Source organism: Camellia sinensis, chromosome 11, assembly GCF_055761805.1.
Source record: "Camellia sinensis isolate YWXY chromosome 11, ASM5576180v1, whole genome shotgun sequence".
NCBI classification, from domain to species: Eukaryota; Viridiplantae; Streptophyta; class Magnoliopsida; order Ericales; family Theaceae; genus Camellia; species Camellia sinensis.
This window is the reverse complement of record NC_138971.1, coordinates 38,864,064-38,883,422: the sequence shown is the minus strand read 5'-3', so window position 1 is coordinate 38,883,422 and position 19,359 is coordinate 38,864,064. Positions and strand designations below refer to the sequence as shown.

Here is a 19,359-nt window from a genome sequence, read left to right as displayed (position 1 = left end):
AGAGTCTAAATCCGGCAAATCGTTTTGGAAAATCGATTTTAACCAAAAAGCACCAAACATGGACCGCTTTGCCAGATTTCAGAGTTGCCACCTAAATATTTTATTTTGGAAAATTTAGGAAACCCTGACTCGTACCTAAGACCACGTGTCCGTCATCACCAAAGTTACCTTGGCTCAGGAACTTGGGTACGAGAGGAAAAGGTCCTGAAATGAGCACCCCTACTCGCCCGATCAAAGATCGGCCTCTACTAAACATGATATGTTGTTTTTGAAAACACATGTGTTCTTATTCTGATTATTAAGCTACCTTACTATGTGATGCGCACAACACACAAGTATAGACTAAATCACTCAATTTGGAACAAAACATCTCATATTTGTTTTTCGAAAATGGTTTGAAAGATGCTACCCTCAAGTAGGCTAAGACGCGGATTTGCCACCCTCAAGTGGGCTTAAAACATGATTTGCTACAAACAAGTGGGCTTAAAATGCACATTTTGATGAATTGTCCCAATTCAAGTAATGAAGCCTTCATCTACAGGCATTCATGCAGTTAAGCACTTAAGCAATTAGCCTCATGGCAAGCATGCTATCATGGCAGTCACTTACACACATGCAAGGATGCTAAAGCATAAACACTCACAGTGTACTCCGAGACAAAACAGAAGCTATGTTTGAAATGCCTAATGCAACACATGCAAAATGCAACTAAGTAGGCTTGACTATCTAAGATGGCATATGAATGCAACACTCGATAACATGCTTTGAAACACGTATTCAAGTAAGTATTGAAATTCAATGCAGTTTAATGATGCGCTGAGCTCGGTGCATGCAATACAAATGAATGATGCAAGCATGCAAAGCATAAGTATGCTAATTGAAACATGCCCTAAAACTAACTATCAAAAGCTGATAAGTAAAAGAGAGAAAAACGTGGGGTTAGGAAACATGCATCACACACGCACACTTATTATAACAATACGCCCTCTCGACGGAGGGTCCGAATAGAAGCAAAGCTAATCTAAGCTAAGCTAAGCAACTAATCTAATTAAGCTAATTAGACTAATTATTACATGACAAATTGAATAATTAGCTACAACTAATTATTACATCACTTTAACTAATTAACAAATTAATTAAATTACATAAACATGCTAATTAACAAGTAAGCATTAAACTACACTACTCAGCTCTGCTTTGGAAAGTTGAACAATGCATGCACTCGGTTTCTTGCCCCGAAAAGATCTCCGATTTGCTCTTTTAAAGGCTCTGTTTGCAGGGTGTCCTTAAGAACTTGCTGCTGAAATTTACCAAATCAAGGCTGGGGAATGCACCAGTGGCCTGCCGGCCATGCATAGTTGCTGCCGACCGCCTGCCGGCCAAAGATGGACCACTGCTGGCCAAGGGTGTAAGGGTGCCGGCCATCAATGTGGCCCTGCCACCCACTGGTGTGCTGTGATACCAAACTGCAACGAAGCACAGGATAGAGGAAAGGGAGGGTCTCCCAAGGATATGTACGTACTGTGCCACTCCTTATCACCTCAAAACATTAAGGGAGATGCACTATTGGATCCAAAACCATCAATCGAGCATTTGGAATGCATGATGGCCAAAGATCCAATCTTGTACACATTCAATAAATGTAATGCAAACAAGACTCTAAAATCCATTACCTCATCATGGATGGTCAAAGGTAATGAAGACCGAGGGGATTGGCTCACTTTCATCACTTTGAGTATGAAGTGGGCTAATCAACCTTGTGTTTAACATAACGTCCGGTTGAACACGATGCAATGCAAACGACATGCTAAGCAAACAACATGCTAATCTTGGCATGTTACAAGACTCTATCACGTAAGCTCAATGCATGCAAGACATGTTTAGAAGCTAAGGCATCGAGACTAGCAAAGAGCATAGCACTATAGGCATACAATACTAAGCCTAAATGACCAAACCAACCTCGGACAGAGGTTAAATACGCCAAAACAGTGGCTGAAATATACCAAGATCAAGGCATATAACACAAGGAAAATATGCACGTTTGATGGCTCACCAACAAGGCATGAAAACACAACTCTCAAACACATTGAAGGAGTGAAAATGTGAGAGTGTAGCAATGACATATGCTCTGAAATTACATGCCAAGTGATGTCATATCATGCAAATAGCTCAAATAAAGCATGCGAAAAGGCTTGAAATACAAAGCTAGTCAAGGGCTTTACACTACAACCATACCAGGCAAAGCTCAAATGACCTAAAGCATTCAAAATAGACCTAAGGCAGGTCAAAATGGTGGCAAAAACATGCTAGACTTGCAACATAGATGGCAAGAAAGATAGGCTCCCGAATTAGCTCACAAACAAAGCATAAGGGCACAACTCTTAAACACAATGAAAGAGTGATAAACATGAGAGCATGGAAGAAGTTTATGGTCTGAAATTACATACCAAATGATGCCATGCCATGCAAAAGGCTCAAATATGACATGCTAGGGGTCCCAAAGTGCAAGGCTAGCAAAGCCAAATACACTATAGCTATGCAAAGCCAAACATGCATGACCAAAACCACTTAAATCAGACCTCAAGCATGTTAAAAAAGTGGCAAAAATGTGCTGGAGCAAAGCTAACATATGCTAGAATGATGAACTAAAGCATGGAGCATGTTAGGCCAACAAGCATGATTGCACTACAAGTACTAAAAGCATGAAAAAGGCAACCAAACCAACACAAATTAGAGTTATGAAATGCCAAATAATGGCAAAAAACATGCTTGAACTAAGCGAATTCAAAGCACAAAGACATGCTACTTTGCAAGGCTACAAGTAGGATTACACTACAAGTACAAGAAGCATGCAAGAGGTGACTGTAGACACCCCATTTTTGACCGTCCTCAAGACTTGGACGTCACCGTTTGAACACCCGGTGATCATCCATGTTTGTGTTCGTTTGGAGTTCCCGGAGGTCTTGGCTACGCGCCTTGCCTCAGGATCTCCGAACTCGACTGTTTAGTGTCTGGTTTTGTACCAAACACTTGTGTTTTGCTTTGGAGGGGCAGGGAATGCCTTGTGAGGCATCCCCACACATCACCGGCCATGGCCAGAAGCCACCGGCTGGTGTTTTGTTGCCATCGGCAATATATATTGCCGGTCGGCACTATTTGTTGCCGGTCAGCACTCAATTCTGTCAAAATGGCATTTTTGAGGAGCCGACTACTGTTCATCTACTTTAGGTAGATATTTTGTGCCAGCTGTGATAGCTGGCACCAACTCTGTTCCCCTCCATACACGTGTATGGAGGGATTTCCCTCTAAGCAAGCTTGTTGTGTAAGCTTTGCAAGAGGACTTCTATAAGAGGAAGGCTCTCCTCCTTCTTCTAGGTTGGCAAGTTTGAAGAGAAAATCAGAGCTTATACATATACATACACTCTCTCTCTATATTTCCCTCTCTCTCCTCCCTTGTGTGTGTTTGGTGGCCTTAAAGTGCATTTCTACCTTAGTTTTGCACTAACACACACACTACCACACCTTACTTTGACTTTGAGGCACTTTGAGGGTTGTTTGTTGAGTTTTTGGACTGGTTTTGATCAAAAGAGGAGGGCTGCATCATCTGTTCTTCAAAGGATCTTCAAGGGTAATCACTTTGCTTTAGATTCCTCAAACTTGCACTAGTTTTTTACCTACCTTGCTTGCTGATTTAGGCTTTGTGCATAACATAAAAAAAGCTTATATTTTCATGCTTAAGAACTTTCATTAAGGGTGTTTTGTGGTTTGAGTTCAAACTCACCCTCTTAAGCCTTATTTGGCCCCTTTTGGTGCTTCCTTTGTAAGGTCTTGTTTACTTGAGTGTCTTAGCCTTCTCACCACTGAAACCCAGTGGATTTTCAATGGTGAGGAAGGTGGTTTGAAGTCTTATGTAGGGGAGGGACACCTCTCTCCCTTCATTGCCTCATTTCCTTACTTTTTGGCTTAAAGGATAACATGTATGCTTGATTGACTTTGGCCCTTTTTCAGAGGTTTTTGGGTGTTTTTAGGTCACATGTAACCTCTGTTTTTGGTCGGATTTGTGCCCTTTTGCATGCTTTAACATACTTGCTTTACATTCCTCTATTTGGCCTAGAAATGCATCTTATGTTTAAGCTATGATTCTTGCATGTATTAGCCTAATTTCATGAAGGTATTGGCATCACTTTACCATGTTTAAGGGCTGTTGGCCATTTGTTTTAGTCATGCTTGCCATGCTTGGTGTCATCCTTTTGTGTTTTGGCTTGTAAGCCTTGAGTATATTGGCCTCTAGCATGCATAGCTCAGACCTTTCCCATGATTTGGCATCATTTAGGATCATATTTCAGTCCATAAATCATGTTTGTATGTTTGCATATGTGACCTCTTTCATGCTTTGAAGGTGTGCCCTTTTATGCTTAGAAATGAGCCTTGGTGCATGCATCTCATTGAGCCATTTAAGCTGCCATATCAGTGGGTTTGGAGTCCATTTTGCATGCTAGGATTCTGTTTTCGTTTGTCTAATTCATGCCATGAATGGCCATGTTAGTGGAAGTAAAGTGTCCCCTTCTTGTGCCTTAGCCTTAGGTCCATTGGCTTGCATGTTGGCATGAGTGTTTGTCCACCATTTTGGGCACTTTTGGCCACTGTTTTGGGGTGGATTAAGGTCTGCCCCTTTATGGTTTAAGCCCACCATTGCATACTTGTCTCATGTTTGTGGCGTGATTGCTTCATTAGGTGTGGTAACATGACGTTCCTATTGCTTAAATCACCCATGTTTGCATTGCATTTGCATCCTGCATGCCTAGCATTGCATACTTGCCATAGTGGTTGTATGGTACTTGGCATGACTCGCTTCCTAATCTCATATTGTATCCTTGAGTCATGAGTGCATAACATTGCATTGCATTACTTGGTTTGGGGTGTCAAACCAAGTGTGAGGGTCAAGGAGCGTTCATACTATAAGTGATGTAATGCGCCTTAACTCTCGGTCACCGGGGCCCTTGACTTAAACATGATAGGGTCTTGGTTCTCATTTGTGTGTTGCATGCATTTTTACATCAAATGGCAAGCTTGATCACTTAGGCTATCATGCACAATTGATGGCTTGAGGATCGAGGGCCATGCTTCCCTGAGTTCAAAGCATGATGGGAAACATGACCATGCTCACATGTGCCTGAAATCCCATGCCATATATTGTCTGTCCTCTGTTGCTGTCAAAACTGTCTTCTGCAGGAAGTTTCTGCCGACTGGCAGCATCCAATGCCGACCGGCCATTAGTGAATGGCCGTTAACTCCATCAGCAGCCGATGGAAATTACATTTGGCCGGTGGGCATTTCCTCCAGCCGGTGGTGTTCTGCAGCATGCAAGGAACCTGTCCCAGGACTTTGGCAATTTTCAGAGAGACAGGGCAGTATAAACAGAGGCGACAGTAGTATGGTACGGACTTTCCGGGCGAGCCGGGTTCGAGCACGCATCATTCGCGCATCCCAAGGCAGGGGGCTGTGGCCACCTTTCTTTTTGCATTCATTCTGTTAATTAATTAGAAGTTTTGTAATAATTAATGTGTTTATTATTCGGACTGCAATATTTATTTGGACCCTCCGAGTGAGGGCAATTGTGTAATAAACGTGCGTGAGTGTGTGTATGTCTTCCAACCTCACGTCTTTCTTCCCTTTTATTTACCCGCTTATGATGGTAGACTAGGGCATGTTTAAAATTAGCATACCTTATGCTATGCATGCGTGCATTCATACATTTGCCTTGCATGCACCGGGCTCGGCGTATCATTCTAACTGCATTTGTATTCCAAACCCAAATTGAATACATGTTAGTTGTAGCATTTCACATGCCATTGTAGATTAGCCGAGCCTATCTTAGTTACATTTTGCATGTGTTGCATTAGCCCTCTTAACATGAACTAGGATCATGCATGTGATTACTAACTGGTTTCTGTTTTGGCTTGGAGTACTAGGTAAGCATTTATGCTTTAGCATACCGTATGTGTGTGGGTGTTGCCATGATAGTATGATTACCATGTGGCTAGATGCTTATGTGATAAACTGTTTGGATGCCTGTGGGTGAAGGTTGGATTGTCTGAGTTGAAATGGCTCATTGAAATCCGTGTCTTAGCCTACTTGCGAGTAGCAAATTCCAAAATATTTTTCCAAAACGAACGGATATGCAATGCTTATTTCCAAATTAGGCAATCTAGTCTATACTTGTTTGCTGTGCGCATAACATAGTAATTCTAGGCTAATAAAATGGAATAAGAACACATAACGTTTTCAAAAACAGATATCACGATTAGTAGAGGCCAATCTTTGAATCGGGCGAGAGGGGGTGCTCATAGCTGACCTTCCCCAATCGTACCCTAGCTCCCGAGCCGAGGCAACTCTGGTGATGACGGACATGTGGCCTTCGGCACCGAGTCAGGGTTTCCTAAATTCCCCATAAAAAATATTTAGGTGGCGACTCTGTATCTGGCAAAGCAGTCCATGTTTGGCACTTCTTTTTTCAAAAAAAATCTGTTTTCTCAAAACGATTTGCCGGATTTGGACTCTTTGGTTCAAGATTAAGAACCGTGACACAAAATCGAGTCCGAACTGTAGCAGCGAGGCCCCCCCCCCCCACGCGGGCGCGTCTACAGTGACCAAAGTAGCCAAAAACAGAGTTATGGCAGGTCTAAAAAGTCACAAAAAAAGGCTTGAACAAAGCCACAAAGAAGTAGAAACACATGCTCATTTGGTGGGCTATCAAGACAAGCAAGCAAGATAAGAGGAGAGGTGACCGCCATCTCCTATTTGGGACCTCAAAATAGGGTTTTTACCACTGAAAATTCTCTAGATTTTAGTGGTTAAAAGGCCATGAAAAGTTGTTTTGAAAGGCCTTGAAAGATAGCTCAAAAGGCTTTACAAACCAAGGAGCAAAAGGGAGAGACAACCCCGTAACCAAACAAGGATTAAACCACCATCTTTAGGACTGAAAAATAGAGGTTTTTGTAGTTCAACACCACTCCAAAAAATAGCCCCAAAGTAGTTGAAAACTATAGCAAAGCTAGTATGCAAAACAAGCTAAAAGAAGGGAGTGATTACCTTTGGAGCACAGCAGCAAAAACAGCCACTTTTCTTGAGCCAAAACCACCTTTTGGAGCTCAAACCAAGTTCCAAGGGACCTCATCCCAATGGTGATAAAGTCTTCTTAAGGGTTGATAGGTTGAAGATGGTTGTATGCAAGCCTTCTAGCACAAAAGCTTTGGAGATGATAAAATCTAGAGAGAGGTTTGAAGAGAAAGAGGCTCCCAAACCTTTGCCAAATTCTTCTCAAATGTTCTAACCCTTGAATATGAGATATAAGGCCCTCATATATAGCAAAACATCAAGCTTTGGTCGAAAATATCAAGCCAAAGACAGCTGGAACAGCTGCACAACAAATATCTGCCCAAAACTGCTTTATGCCATCTGTGGCCGGCACTTGACCATAAATGGCCGGCAGGAGTCACTCTTGGACAGAATGGGGCCGACATTGGCCATTCATGGCCGGCACACTCCCGTAGAGGCCGGCAGCAAAAATCAGTCCTAGTCCCCGACTTGAAGCAAGCCTAACTCCTTCATCTGGATGCCTTTTCAGGTCATTCTTGTGTGCAAATTGAAGCCCCGGAAGTAAGCTTTCCAATGGTGAAGCCTTACATCAAAATTCTAACTGTGCTGAGAGATATCCCTCTTGTAGTGAAGACTGCTCAGTTTCGATCCAACCGGATTGATGCCCAACTTCTAACAACCATATCTCCCCCATCCAGACTCGGCTTTAGGAGATTCTTTAGTGAAAAATGAAGCCCCAGAAGTCTTGTTTCCAATGGTGGTGGCCTCATAGCTGAAATCCAAGTGTACAAATGGATATGCCCAATTTAGTGAGGGCCACTCGACTCTCTCTTAACGGTTCATGCCCATCTTCTTCCCCAACTTGGTTTCTTCCCTCTCCTCCTCTTTTCTTGAGCTCCAAACCCCTAGATAAGGTGTTTTGAAAGATTTTTCAAAAGAGTTCATCTCTCCTTCATTCATTTCCACTTTGTCCTTGCTCAGTTTACCGAAAAGCGCGACATTTGAGAAATGCGAGCGTTGGAACATCGTAGGAACCTATTTTCAAAAATGTTTTGGAAGAGAGAGTTTTAAGGTCTAAAAACCATTCAAAATAGTTTTGGTCCAAAAAGGGGTGTGAAGTTGGGATTTGACTCTCTCCTTGCCGAAGAAATTGAACCCTTGCACTACACAACTTTAACCACCAAGTAAACTATTAGTAGCGCCCAAGTCTTAAGGGCGGTCAAAAATGGGGTGTCTATACTTGCCTTCAATTGTCTCTGTTTGCACTCGCCTTGATCTCTGAAAATTATGCTAATCTCCAGATTGCCTTTACTTCAAAACAGGGACCTTATGGTGGGCTGCCAGTCACTTAAGGGGATTGTCAGCCACTTCAACTGGCCGGTCAGCTAGTTGAAGTGGCTGGTCGGCCAGTTTCTGTTCCAAACTTCTGGTTTTGCTGCAACAGAGAACAACAATGCCAAGACAATGCATTTACAAGAAAATGTATGTACTGCCACCCTCCTTATCATGTCTCAAGCTCAAAGGAGTGTGACACTCGGCTCTCAAGCAACCAACCAAGCATCTCAATGCATGACGGTTTGAGAACTAAGTTTGTACAAACTTAGTGAATGCAAAAATAAGACTCGAAGAGCCTCCACCCTATCATACATGATCAAGGGAGACGGCGACCAAGAAATGTGACACGTTTCATCACTTGAAGTATGAAACGTCCCACATTTCTCGTGTTTGGATTAACATTCGATCTAAACACATGCAAGGCAAACAATATACTTATCTTGCACAAGTTTTACTTTACTCAATTCTTGTTTACACATTTTACATTACCAAACCATTCTTTAATAAGTTAAGTCCAATGTGCAAGTCCTCTAATGAGAGGGGTCAACCAAAACGGTGGTTTAGGACATGAGAGGGATCATGCCTTTGACTAGGAGGAACCCTCAAAAGAGGGTTAAAGCCATTTGAGCACAAACCCTACCTCATGCTTAAACACAACCTTAAAGCCAAACAACCCTCAAAACAAATTGAAAAATGAAGAAATGGGGGAGGTTGCAGATGTTTTAGTGCTGAAATGGCATGGCAAATAAGACAATAACATGCAAACAACTCATGTAGAACATGTTAAAAGTCAAGAACAACAAGACTAGTGAAGGACACAACACTAGAGGCATGCAATACAATGCTCAAATGACCAAACCAGCCCAAAACAGAGCTACAACATGCCAAAATAGTGGCCAAAATATGTTGAGATTAAGGCATGGAAAGCAAGAAAAACATGCTCATACAATGGCTCACAAACAAGGCATCAAAGCACAACCCTCAAAAGCATTGAAAGAGCGGAATATGTGAGAATGTGACAACACTATATGCTCTGAAATCACATGCAAAATGAGACTATAGCATGCAAACATCACAAGTAAAGCATGCTAGGAGTCTCATAACACAAAGCTAGTGAAGGCCAACTACACTATAGCTATACAACGCAAAGCATATATGACCAAGACCATCCAAATCAGAGTTAAAGCATGCTAAAACATGAGCAAAAATGTGCTGGAGCCAAGCTAACACATGCTAGAATGATGGACTAACTCATTAGGCATGTTAAGCTAGTAAGCAAAATTACACTACAAGTGCAAGATGCAAGCAACAAGTGACCAAACCAGCCAAAAACAAAGTTAGAACAGGTCTGAAAAGTCACAAAAACATGCTCAAAATAAGCTAACACAAGCCACAAAAATAGGCTACTTTGTAGTGCTAACAAGACATGGCATGGAGAGACAAGGAGGAGAGGCCACCCCCTCCCATTTTGGACCTCAAAACATGGTTTTTGTCACTGAAAAACCTCTGAGTTTCAATGGTAAAAAGGGCCAAAAAGTTTGGTTTGAAAGCCTTGAAAGATGACACAAAAAGCTTATACAAGCTAAGGACCAAAAGGGAGAGACAACCCCCTAACACAAAATAGGCCTAAACCACCACTTTTAGGACTGAAAAACAGAGATTTTCTCAATTCAAAACCCCCCAAAAACAGTGTAGAAAGATGGCAAAACAATAGTGCACAAAGAGCTTAAAAGGGATAAGAGGTTACCTTTGAAGCACAGCAGCAAACAACCCCAATTCTGAGCTAAAACCACTTTTTGGAGCTCAAACAAAGTCCCAAGCTATCTCAGCCCAAAGATGATCAACTTTGGTTAAGGGTCTCTTTGCAAAAGTGTAGAGGATTCTAAGCTTAAGGCACAAAACAAGAAGAGAGAGAGGCTTCTAGAGAGAGAGGCTGAGCTTTTGCTCACAAATTTTCTAGAGAGAGAAGATTTTTTCAGAGAGAGAAGCTCCCAAAATTGCTAACCTTCTCAAAATGTTCTAACCCCTTCAAAATGAGAGAATGGCCTCCACATATAGCAAAATACAAGCTCAGGTCGAAAATATCTGATTTGGGACAGCTGGAGGAGAAATATCTACAAAAAATCTGAGTTTTGGACAAAAGTGGCCAGTCAGCTACTTCAACTAGCCAACCGGCCACTTTTCTGGCCGATAGCAAAAATTTACTCTGCAGGTCAAATTTCAAATGGGCATATCTCTTTCATCTGGACTTCTTTTTAAGTCATTCTTGTGTCAAAATTGAAGCCCCAGAAGTAATCTTTCCAATGGTGGAAGCCTCACATCAAAATTCCAGGTATGAAAAAAGTTATGCACCTTTTTGTGAAGCCGCTTAGTTCCGATCCTACCCGGATTCATGTCGAACTTCTCCCAAACTAGTTTTCTTCTCTCCTCTCCTCTTTTCTTCAACCCCAAACCCCTAAATAAGGTTTTTTTGAAAGATTTTGCAATGATCTCACCTCTCTTTCATTCATTTTCACTTTGTCCTTGCTCGTTTTACCGAAAAGCGCAACATTTATCAAAATGCGAGCCTCGGAACATCGTACGAACTTTCTTTCAAAAATATTTTGAAAAAAAGGGTTTTAAGGTCTAAAATCTTTTGGTCAAAATCATTTTGGTCCAAAAATGGGGTGTGAGGTTGGACTTGACGCTCTTTTTGCTGAAGAAATCGAATCTTTGCACTGTACACCTTTCATCACCAAGTAAACCATTAATAACGCCCAAGTCTTGAGGGCGGTCAAAAATGGGGTGTCTACAGTATGTGGGGACGTATTTTTGAGGTCATGCCACGTGGCCGAGGTGTTGGTCGATGTGCTACGTGGACAAGCCAGATTGGTGAGATGATTGTGATATTACCGAGACATGGTGTGGTAATATCAGAATCTGAGATATTTGGATAGAGTACAAGAGTCCTAAATAAGTGAGGCGCTTAGTTTGGATAGGGATGAAGCACTTGAGAAATTCATCCATATCTAACTAAAAATCAGAGATAAGTATTGTGCTTGTGTCCTATGAAGTGAGGCTTCTAGGGGACGAGGGCACTATTAATAGTAAGGCACCCCCATGAGTCTAAGATATGCTTTTACATATGTGCTGTTGATTGAGTTGAAATCTTATGAGATTGTTGACTGACTTGATCATCGGAGTGCTCCCAAGTGGACGAGCCACCGTGGTATTCTTGTCTTCTTGTTGGCAGGTACTTGGTTTAATCTATTCTGTCTCGTGCTTTCCAGCTAAGTTTCCTATTTGGTTGTGAGGTCGGAAATCAACACCCTCAATTTGGCGCCGTCTGAGGGAACTTAGTAAAGGATAGATGGCCAACCCTGGACAAGAGGTGAGAGTAGGGGACGACATACATAGTGGGGAAGAGGTGTTTGTGGATCCAAATGTTGGAGGAGGAAACAATGATGAAGAGGTGCAAGAAGTAAATCCTAAAGCAAACAATGCTGCAAGGGGCCGCAATGGCTTGAGAAGAGGCAACCATGAAGAATATTACAATGATGGTGACTTCCAAGTATGGAAAGAAAAGTGCTTGAGAAGAGATAATGAGCTGAAGGACCTGGAAAATAAATTGACGGACTTGAAAACCATGGTGAACTTCATGATACAGAACAAAGTAATGCAGCCGGCGTTGCCCTTATTGGCAACACTGACTCCAGTAACAAACACTGGCACCCAAAAGGAGGGATAGGCCGCAGTGCCAACACCGGAAGTAGTGCACCAAAGAGATTGAAATCAATCGATAATCGAGCTCCTAGGCGGATGAAGGAAGACTTGCGAGACTACCTGCAGAGGAAGAGGTAGGGCGCTGAGGTCATGCCCATCGCTCAATTGAGAATGCCTTTCTTGGTAGTGTTGGATGCGTTCGAGGCACCGAAGAGATTTAGTATCTTGAGGTTCCAGATCTATGATAGTAAGTCAAACCTAAACTTTCATATTGGTTTATATTTAAATGCAATGTCTCTGTGGAGTGGAAACGAGTAGTTGTTATGCAAGGTGTTTCCTTCAACATTTGGGAAAATAGCATCAGATTGGTTTCTCAAACTACCGAAAGGATGCATCAAGAATTTGGAAGGATTGGCTGAGATGTTTGTGGCCAGGTTTGTTACGAACAAATTCCAACTACTCAGGGTTGACTCCTTATTGGCCCTTAAGATTGACGATGGCGAAATCCTTAGGACTTACGCCAAGAGACACTACGAGGTTTACAATCGAATATTGGCTTAACCAGGAACTTGTAGTCGTGTCTTTCAAGAACAGCTTGGAGAATGATTTCCCACTTCGGCAATCCCTTGCAAAGACCCTCCCGAAGAGCATGGAGGACCTCATGGCAAGGATCAAGAAGTATGCAATGGCAGAGGAAGACAAGAAAGCAAAGAAGGCAAGTGTAGTGAAACAAGAGAAAAGAAACGGATCACTAAAGCGCAGCAGAGGAAATAACGGCACCGATAGGCTAGAACATGGATTGAGGGCTATGCAGGCCGTGAGCATAGTTTTCAAGATCCCGATTTGTAGGATCTTGGAGAGGATCAGGAATCAGCCCTACTTCAGGGCACCGCAGAAGACCATGGGAGAGTGCATGGGCAAGAACCCTGGGAAGAATTGTGCCTCCCATGATAAAAATGGGCACATGACTCAAGGTTTTCGGGCTTTGAAGCAACACCTAGAGGACCTGGTCAGGTAGGGACACCTGAGAGACTTGATAGATGAAACAAAGACAAGAAAGGAACATGCAAAGCTGGCCCAGGCGGCGATAGTAGCACCACCACCCCTAACGCCACAGGCAGATGGACCATGGGTTATTAATGTGATCCATACGAAGGTCAATGCAAATGACATCTACAATATGTCTTCCGAGTCCAACAGAATAAGCCCCGAATGGAAGGACATCTAGGGTTGATGATATTTTTCACAGACAAGGATCTAGATATGGTGCAGCATCCACACAACGATGCATTAGTGGTGAGACTGAAGATTAGAGATTGCTAGGTAAGGTGTATATTGATCAATCAAGGAAACTCCTTTGACATTATGTATGCCAGATGTTACAAGGAGCTCGGCTTTCAAAAAGATGATTTGGAGCAATCCGACAGCCCCATGGTCGGATTTAATAGGACCCTGACGTGGCCGCTAGGAATCACAAACCTGGAGATTCAGGCAGGAACAAAGATAGTAACTACAGAGTTTACTGTGATAGACACCCCTTCCCTATACAACATCATCTTAGGAAGGCCTTAGCTGCATGTTATGAGGGTAGTTCCCTTAACTTTGCACCTGCTACTGCGATTCCCAATTGAGTTTGGGATTGAAGAAGTGAGAGGAGACCAAGTGCAGGCAAAAAATTGCTCCATGGAAGAAAATAAGTATACCTGTAGTGTCAGAGAAGCGGAGATGACATAAGTAGAAGACGAAAACAAAGAGGTCTTGGATGATGTTGGTATAGAACCTGTCGAAAAAAGCCATGAGCCTTTGAAAAAGGTTTTGGTACAAGAAGGGGACGAAGAACGATTCTTCCTCCTCGGCTCGGGCTTAGCCAAGGAAAAAGAAAGAAAAATTGAAAGCATTCTTGAGAGAAAACATAGAGGTCTTCGCCTGGACGCCGTACAAGATGTTGGGGATCAGCCCCGAGGTCACCTGTTATAAGCTCAACATGGACAGGTCAGCCAAACTCATGATCCAGAGAGCTAGGCAACCAGCCTTGGTCTACGTGAAAGCAATCGAAGAGGACGTGGAGAAACTGCTGGAGGCACAGGTAATTTGAGAAGTGAACTACCTCACTTGGCTGTCCAACGTAATGGTAGTCAAGAAAAAGAATAGCCAGTGGAGGGTTTGCGTGGACTTCACTAGCTTGAATAAGGCTTGCCTGAAAGATTGTTTTCCCTTGCTAAAGATCGACCAACTCGTGAATGCCACATCTGGGCATGGAAGGATGAATTTTCTTGATGCATACAGGGGCTATCACCAGATAACCATGTATGCATTGGATGAGGAGAAGACAACATTCATCACTCCGAAAGGACTTTACTATTATAGAGTGATGTCCTTTAGACTAAAGAATGTAGGAACAACGTACCAGAGGTTAGTAACCACGATGTTCAAACATTTGATCAGAAATACCGTGAAAGTCTACATAGACGATATGATTGCGAAGAGTAAGGAATCTACAGATCATTTAGCTGATCTGAAAGAGGTTTTTATCTTGAAGGCATATCGGCATCGTTTGAATGCCTTCAAGTGTGCTTTTAGAGTAGGATCTGGTAAGTTCCTGGGATATTTGGTGACTAAGAGAAGAATCGAAACAAGCCCCGATCAGATCAAGGCCATCATTGATCTAAAGAGCCCGACAATAGCAAAAGATGTCCAAGTTTTGACCTATAAGGCAGCTGCACTGAACAAATTCATTAGCCGGAGTTCGGAGAAGTGCAGGCTATTCTTCCAGTTGCTGAAGAAGGCCATAGATTTTCTATGGACAGATGCATGCGAAGTCGCCCTGGCCGATTTGAAGAGGTATTTGACAACCCCACATATGCTGTCGAATCTAGTTCCAAGAGAGGAATTATTTTTGTACCTGGCAGTCTCGGACCATGTTGTTAGTGCCGTGGTTATTTGAGAAGAAGAAGGCAAGCAAAAGGCAATGTATTATGTGAGCAAAATCCTAGCAAGCGTAGAGACGAGGTACTTACCTCTAGAAAAACTGACACTCGCACTAGTAATGGCATCAAAAAAACTAAACCATTACTTCCAAGCTCACAAAATTGTAGTACTCACGGAGCACCCATTGAAGTCTCTATTGCAACATGGAGACTTGTTAGGCAGAATAACACGATGGGCTGTAGTTCTAGGTCAATACGACATAGAATACAGGACAAGGATAACAATCAAAGGTCAGGTTTTGGCCAACTTTGTTGCTGAGTTTACATCGAGCACAAGCCCAAAACCAAGACCTGTGAACCTCGGCCTAGGGTACGCAGAAGAGCAAGAGGAAACACAACTGGCAGCAGAGAACCCCAAGCCAACAAAACAGAAGTGGAAACAAAAGAAGCCAAAGCCTTGTGATATTTACATCGGCAAGACCTTTGGTCTCTTTGTTGATGGTAGCTCAAACCGACAGGAAGCGGGGGCAAGAGTGGTGCTAGTTTCACCAGATGGCCAAATGGTAGAACAATCAATCTAACTAGGGTTCAAGGCCTCAAATAATGAAGTAGAGTATGAGGCATTGATTATCGGATTGAAACTAACAGTAGCAGTCAAGGCTGATGAGGTGGTAGTCTACTGTGACTCCCGAGTCATCGTGAACCAAGCAACCAGAGAATACACAACCTGAGATGAGAAGATGATGGCCTATGTCAAAGAGGTTATCAAGTTATTAGCACAGTTCCAGAGTTTTCGGCTATATTAGGTTTGCCGAAAGGATAACAACCATGCGAATATGTTGGCCAACCTTGCCAGTACAATAAAATTAGACACGCTGAGAACAATTATGGTGGACTACCTATTAGGCCCAAGCATGGAACCTTTGATAACAGAATACGATACAATATGCATAGAGTTGGGTCCGAGCTGGATGGATGTCCTAGTCAAGTTTATCAGAGATGGCCAACTGCTAAAAGACAAAAAGGAGGCACACAAGATTAGGCTAAAGTCAGCAAGATTCTGCTTGTCAGTAGAAGGCCACCTGTATAGAAGGTCCTTCACTGGACCTTTATTGCGTTGTGTGCACCCTTCCCAGGTAGAAGACTTCTTGTACGAGATCTATGAAGAAGTTTGCTGAAGCCATGTAGGGGGCAGATCTCTTGCCCACAGGGCTATTTCACAGTGGTACCGATGGCCTTATATGCAAAAAGTTATAGAAGCCTATGTCAAGAAGTGCGATAAGTGTCAAAGGTTTGCACCTTTGATATACCATCCTGCTGGAGATCTGAATCCAATATCCAGTCCTTGGCCATTTGTTCAGTGGGACATGGATCTTATTGGGTAACTACCCAAGGCAACTGGACAGAGGAAATACCTGCTAGTAGCCACGGACTACTTTACAAAGTGGGTGGAAGCTGAATCTCTGGCTAAAATTTAAGATGTGGATGTGAGGAATTTCATATGGAAGAACATAATTACTGGATTCGGGATCCCAAGAGCCATCGTGGCAGACAATGGCACCTAGTTTGACAGTAAGTTGATCAAGAACTTTTGCAAGAAGTACAAGATTAAGAACTATTACTCAACTCCTAGCTTCCCTCAAAATAATGGCCAAGTCGAGGCCTCTAACAAGACCATCTTGGATGGAATCAAGAAGACATTGGATGCTACTAAGGGCAAGTGAATAGAGGAGTTACCCAATGTTCTATGGACATATCGCACTACACCGAGAAGATCTACTAGGACATCACCATTTGCCATGGCCTATGGCACTGAGGCCATTATACCACTTGAGATCGGTATTCCTAGAGTCAGAACTCAAGAAGTAGAGAACAAAACGAATGAGGCATTTTTAGCCAGAGATTTGGACTTGATTAAATAAAGGAGCGATAGAGCAGCAATTCAGCTAGAGGTATACCAGTAGAGAGACTTGCCAAAGCATACAACAAAAAGGTGAACCCCAAGGAGTTCCAAATTAGGGAGCTCGTCCTAAGGAAGGTAGTCGGTAACAAAAAAAGATCCCAGGGAGGGTAAACTTGGCCTAAACTTGGAAAGAACGTATAAAATCATCCTAACTGCCAGCAATGGCATATATCAACTAGAAGACAGTGATGGTAAGGAACTGCCAAGACCATAGAGTACTAGCAATCTAAAGTTCTTTTGTCATTAATTTTTTTGAGTCGCTTTATGTAATCTAAATGATTTTTAGCTAAAGTATAGATTAATAAAACACTAGTCTGATTTTGTTCTTTACAAAATGTTGTTGAAATTCGTAACTGATAAATAAGACAGAAAAGTCTTAAGCCAATGTTCCAAAGATGAACAAGACTTTTAACTTAGACTTGCTAGGATGGTAGAATTGAACTAAGTTAAAGAGACATTTCCATGAGAAACAAGGCGAAACCAGCCACGGCTTGGCTAGTTTGTATGAAAAGCAGAGGTAGATAGTACTTTCGGTGTACTAAGGTTAAGCCTTAAGTGTTTTGTTTAGGTAAGCTAAACACAATGAGCTTGGTCATAGATGTCTAAGTCAAACTTAGACAAGATTCAGACGATGTATTCTTAAAGTGAACCTAAGTGGTACTTAGATTTACATTAGGGGGCAGGGAGGATGAATAAGTCAAGTGTCTGACACTCGTAAAAAAAAATTAGAAAATTCTTATGAATTGAAGAAGTTTGAGATGTTTGATAATAGTTCTATTTGAGATGATTTTTTGTCAAGATGTCATACTTGAAAAATACTCATCTCTTGTGTCTTACCTAACTTTGCTAGGAGATTCTGTAACCAAGTCATCTCCTTCCCAGCTTCAGTAATAGCAACATACTCGGCCTCTGTTGTAGAAAGGGCCACAATCTTCTGTAACTATGAAATCCAACTCATTGCTGTACCACCCAATGGGTAAACATAACCAGTAGTACTCTTTCTGTTATCCATATCACCAGCCAAGTCTGCATCAACATAACCATGTAACCCGATGCCAGTTCGTCTGAAACAAAGTGCGATGTCTGTAGTACCACTCAAGTATCTAAGGATCCACTTCACTGCCTCCCAATATTGCTTGCTTGGATTACTTATGTACCTGCTAACCACTCTCATTGCATGTGCAATGTTTGGTCGAGTACAAACCATAGCATACATTATGCTACTGATAGCTGAAGCATATGGAACACGTTCCATGTAAGCTTGCTTTTCTTCGGTCTTCGGAGACTACTCTTTAGTAAGTCTGAAGTGGCTAGCCAATGGAGGCCGCACTGGTTTTGCACCATCCATGCTAAACCTCTTGAGAACTTTCTTGACATACTCAGTCAGTGACAATTTCAAAGTACCATTTGCCTTGTCCTTGTGAATCCTCATACCAAGGATTTTGTTTGCAACTCTAAGATCCTTCATCTCAAATTGGTTGGAAAAAAGTTTCTTCAATCTTTTTATCTCTTCAATGCTAGATCCTGCGATAAGCATATCATCAATATATAAGAGCAAAATAATATAACTTTTGTCAAACCTCTTGAAATAATAGCAATGATCTGTTTGACATCTTATAACACCGTTGCTACACATAAACCCATCAAACTTCTTGTACCACTGCCTTGGGGCCTATTTCAAACCATACAAGCTTTTTCGAAGTTTGCATACAAACTCCTCTTTGCCACATGCCAAGAAACCTTGTGGTTGCTTCATGTAAATTTCCTCCTCCAAATCACCATGGAGAAAAGCTGTCTTCAGATCCATCTGCTCAAGATACAAATCTTTAGCAACCACAATTCGCAGCACCAATCTGATAGTGGTCAACTTCACAAATAGAGAGAAAATTTCAGTGTAGTCAACCCATTCCTTTTCTTGAAATCCCTTTGCAACCAATCTGGCCTTGTAGCGTTTACTCCCATCGTGTTCTTGTTTGACCCTATAAACCCACTTGTTGTGCAAAGCTTTCTTATCCACTGGTAATTCAGTCAACTCCCATGTCTGGTTTGCCATGAGTGAATCCATTTCATCCTGCATAGTTGACTCCCACTTGATTGAATCATCAACTTGCAAAGCCTCATCATAACTTTCAGGTTCACCCTCATCAGAAAACAACAAATAATGTAAAGATGGAGACCAACGCTGTGTAGGTTTAGACTCTCTTTCTGACTGTCTCAAGTTAGGAGTAGAAGTATGTGGCTCAGTTTATGGAATAAGATTTTCAGGATTATTCAGAATCTTACTATTCAAATCATTCTCACTAATCTCCTCTAACTCAACATGGTCATGACAAC

General features: G+C 42.2%; 1 protein-coding gene and 1 pseudogene across 1 annotated transcript; one reads left to right on the top strand and one right to left on the bottom strand.

Annotated features, from left to right (window-relative positions):
- Positions 1–12,631: 12,631 nt before the first annotated feature.
- Positions 12,632–13,153, top strand: LOC114281759 (uncharacterized). Its single transcript, XM_028224324.2, has one exon. It carries the CDS (start codon positions 12,632–12,634, stop codon positions 13,151–13,153), a length of 522 nt encoding a protein of 173 aa, XP_028080125.2.
- A 3,327-nt stretch (positions 13,154–16,480) lies between these two features.
- Positions 16,481–18,280, bottom strand: LOC145802278 (secreted RxLR effector protein 161 pseudogene; annotated as a pseudogene).
- Between the last annotated feature and the right edge of the window lie 1,079 nt (positions 18,281–19,359).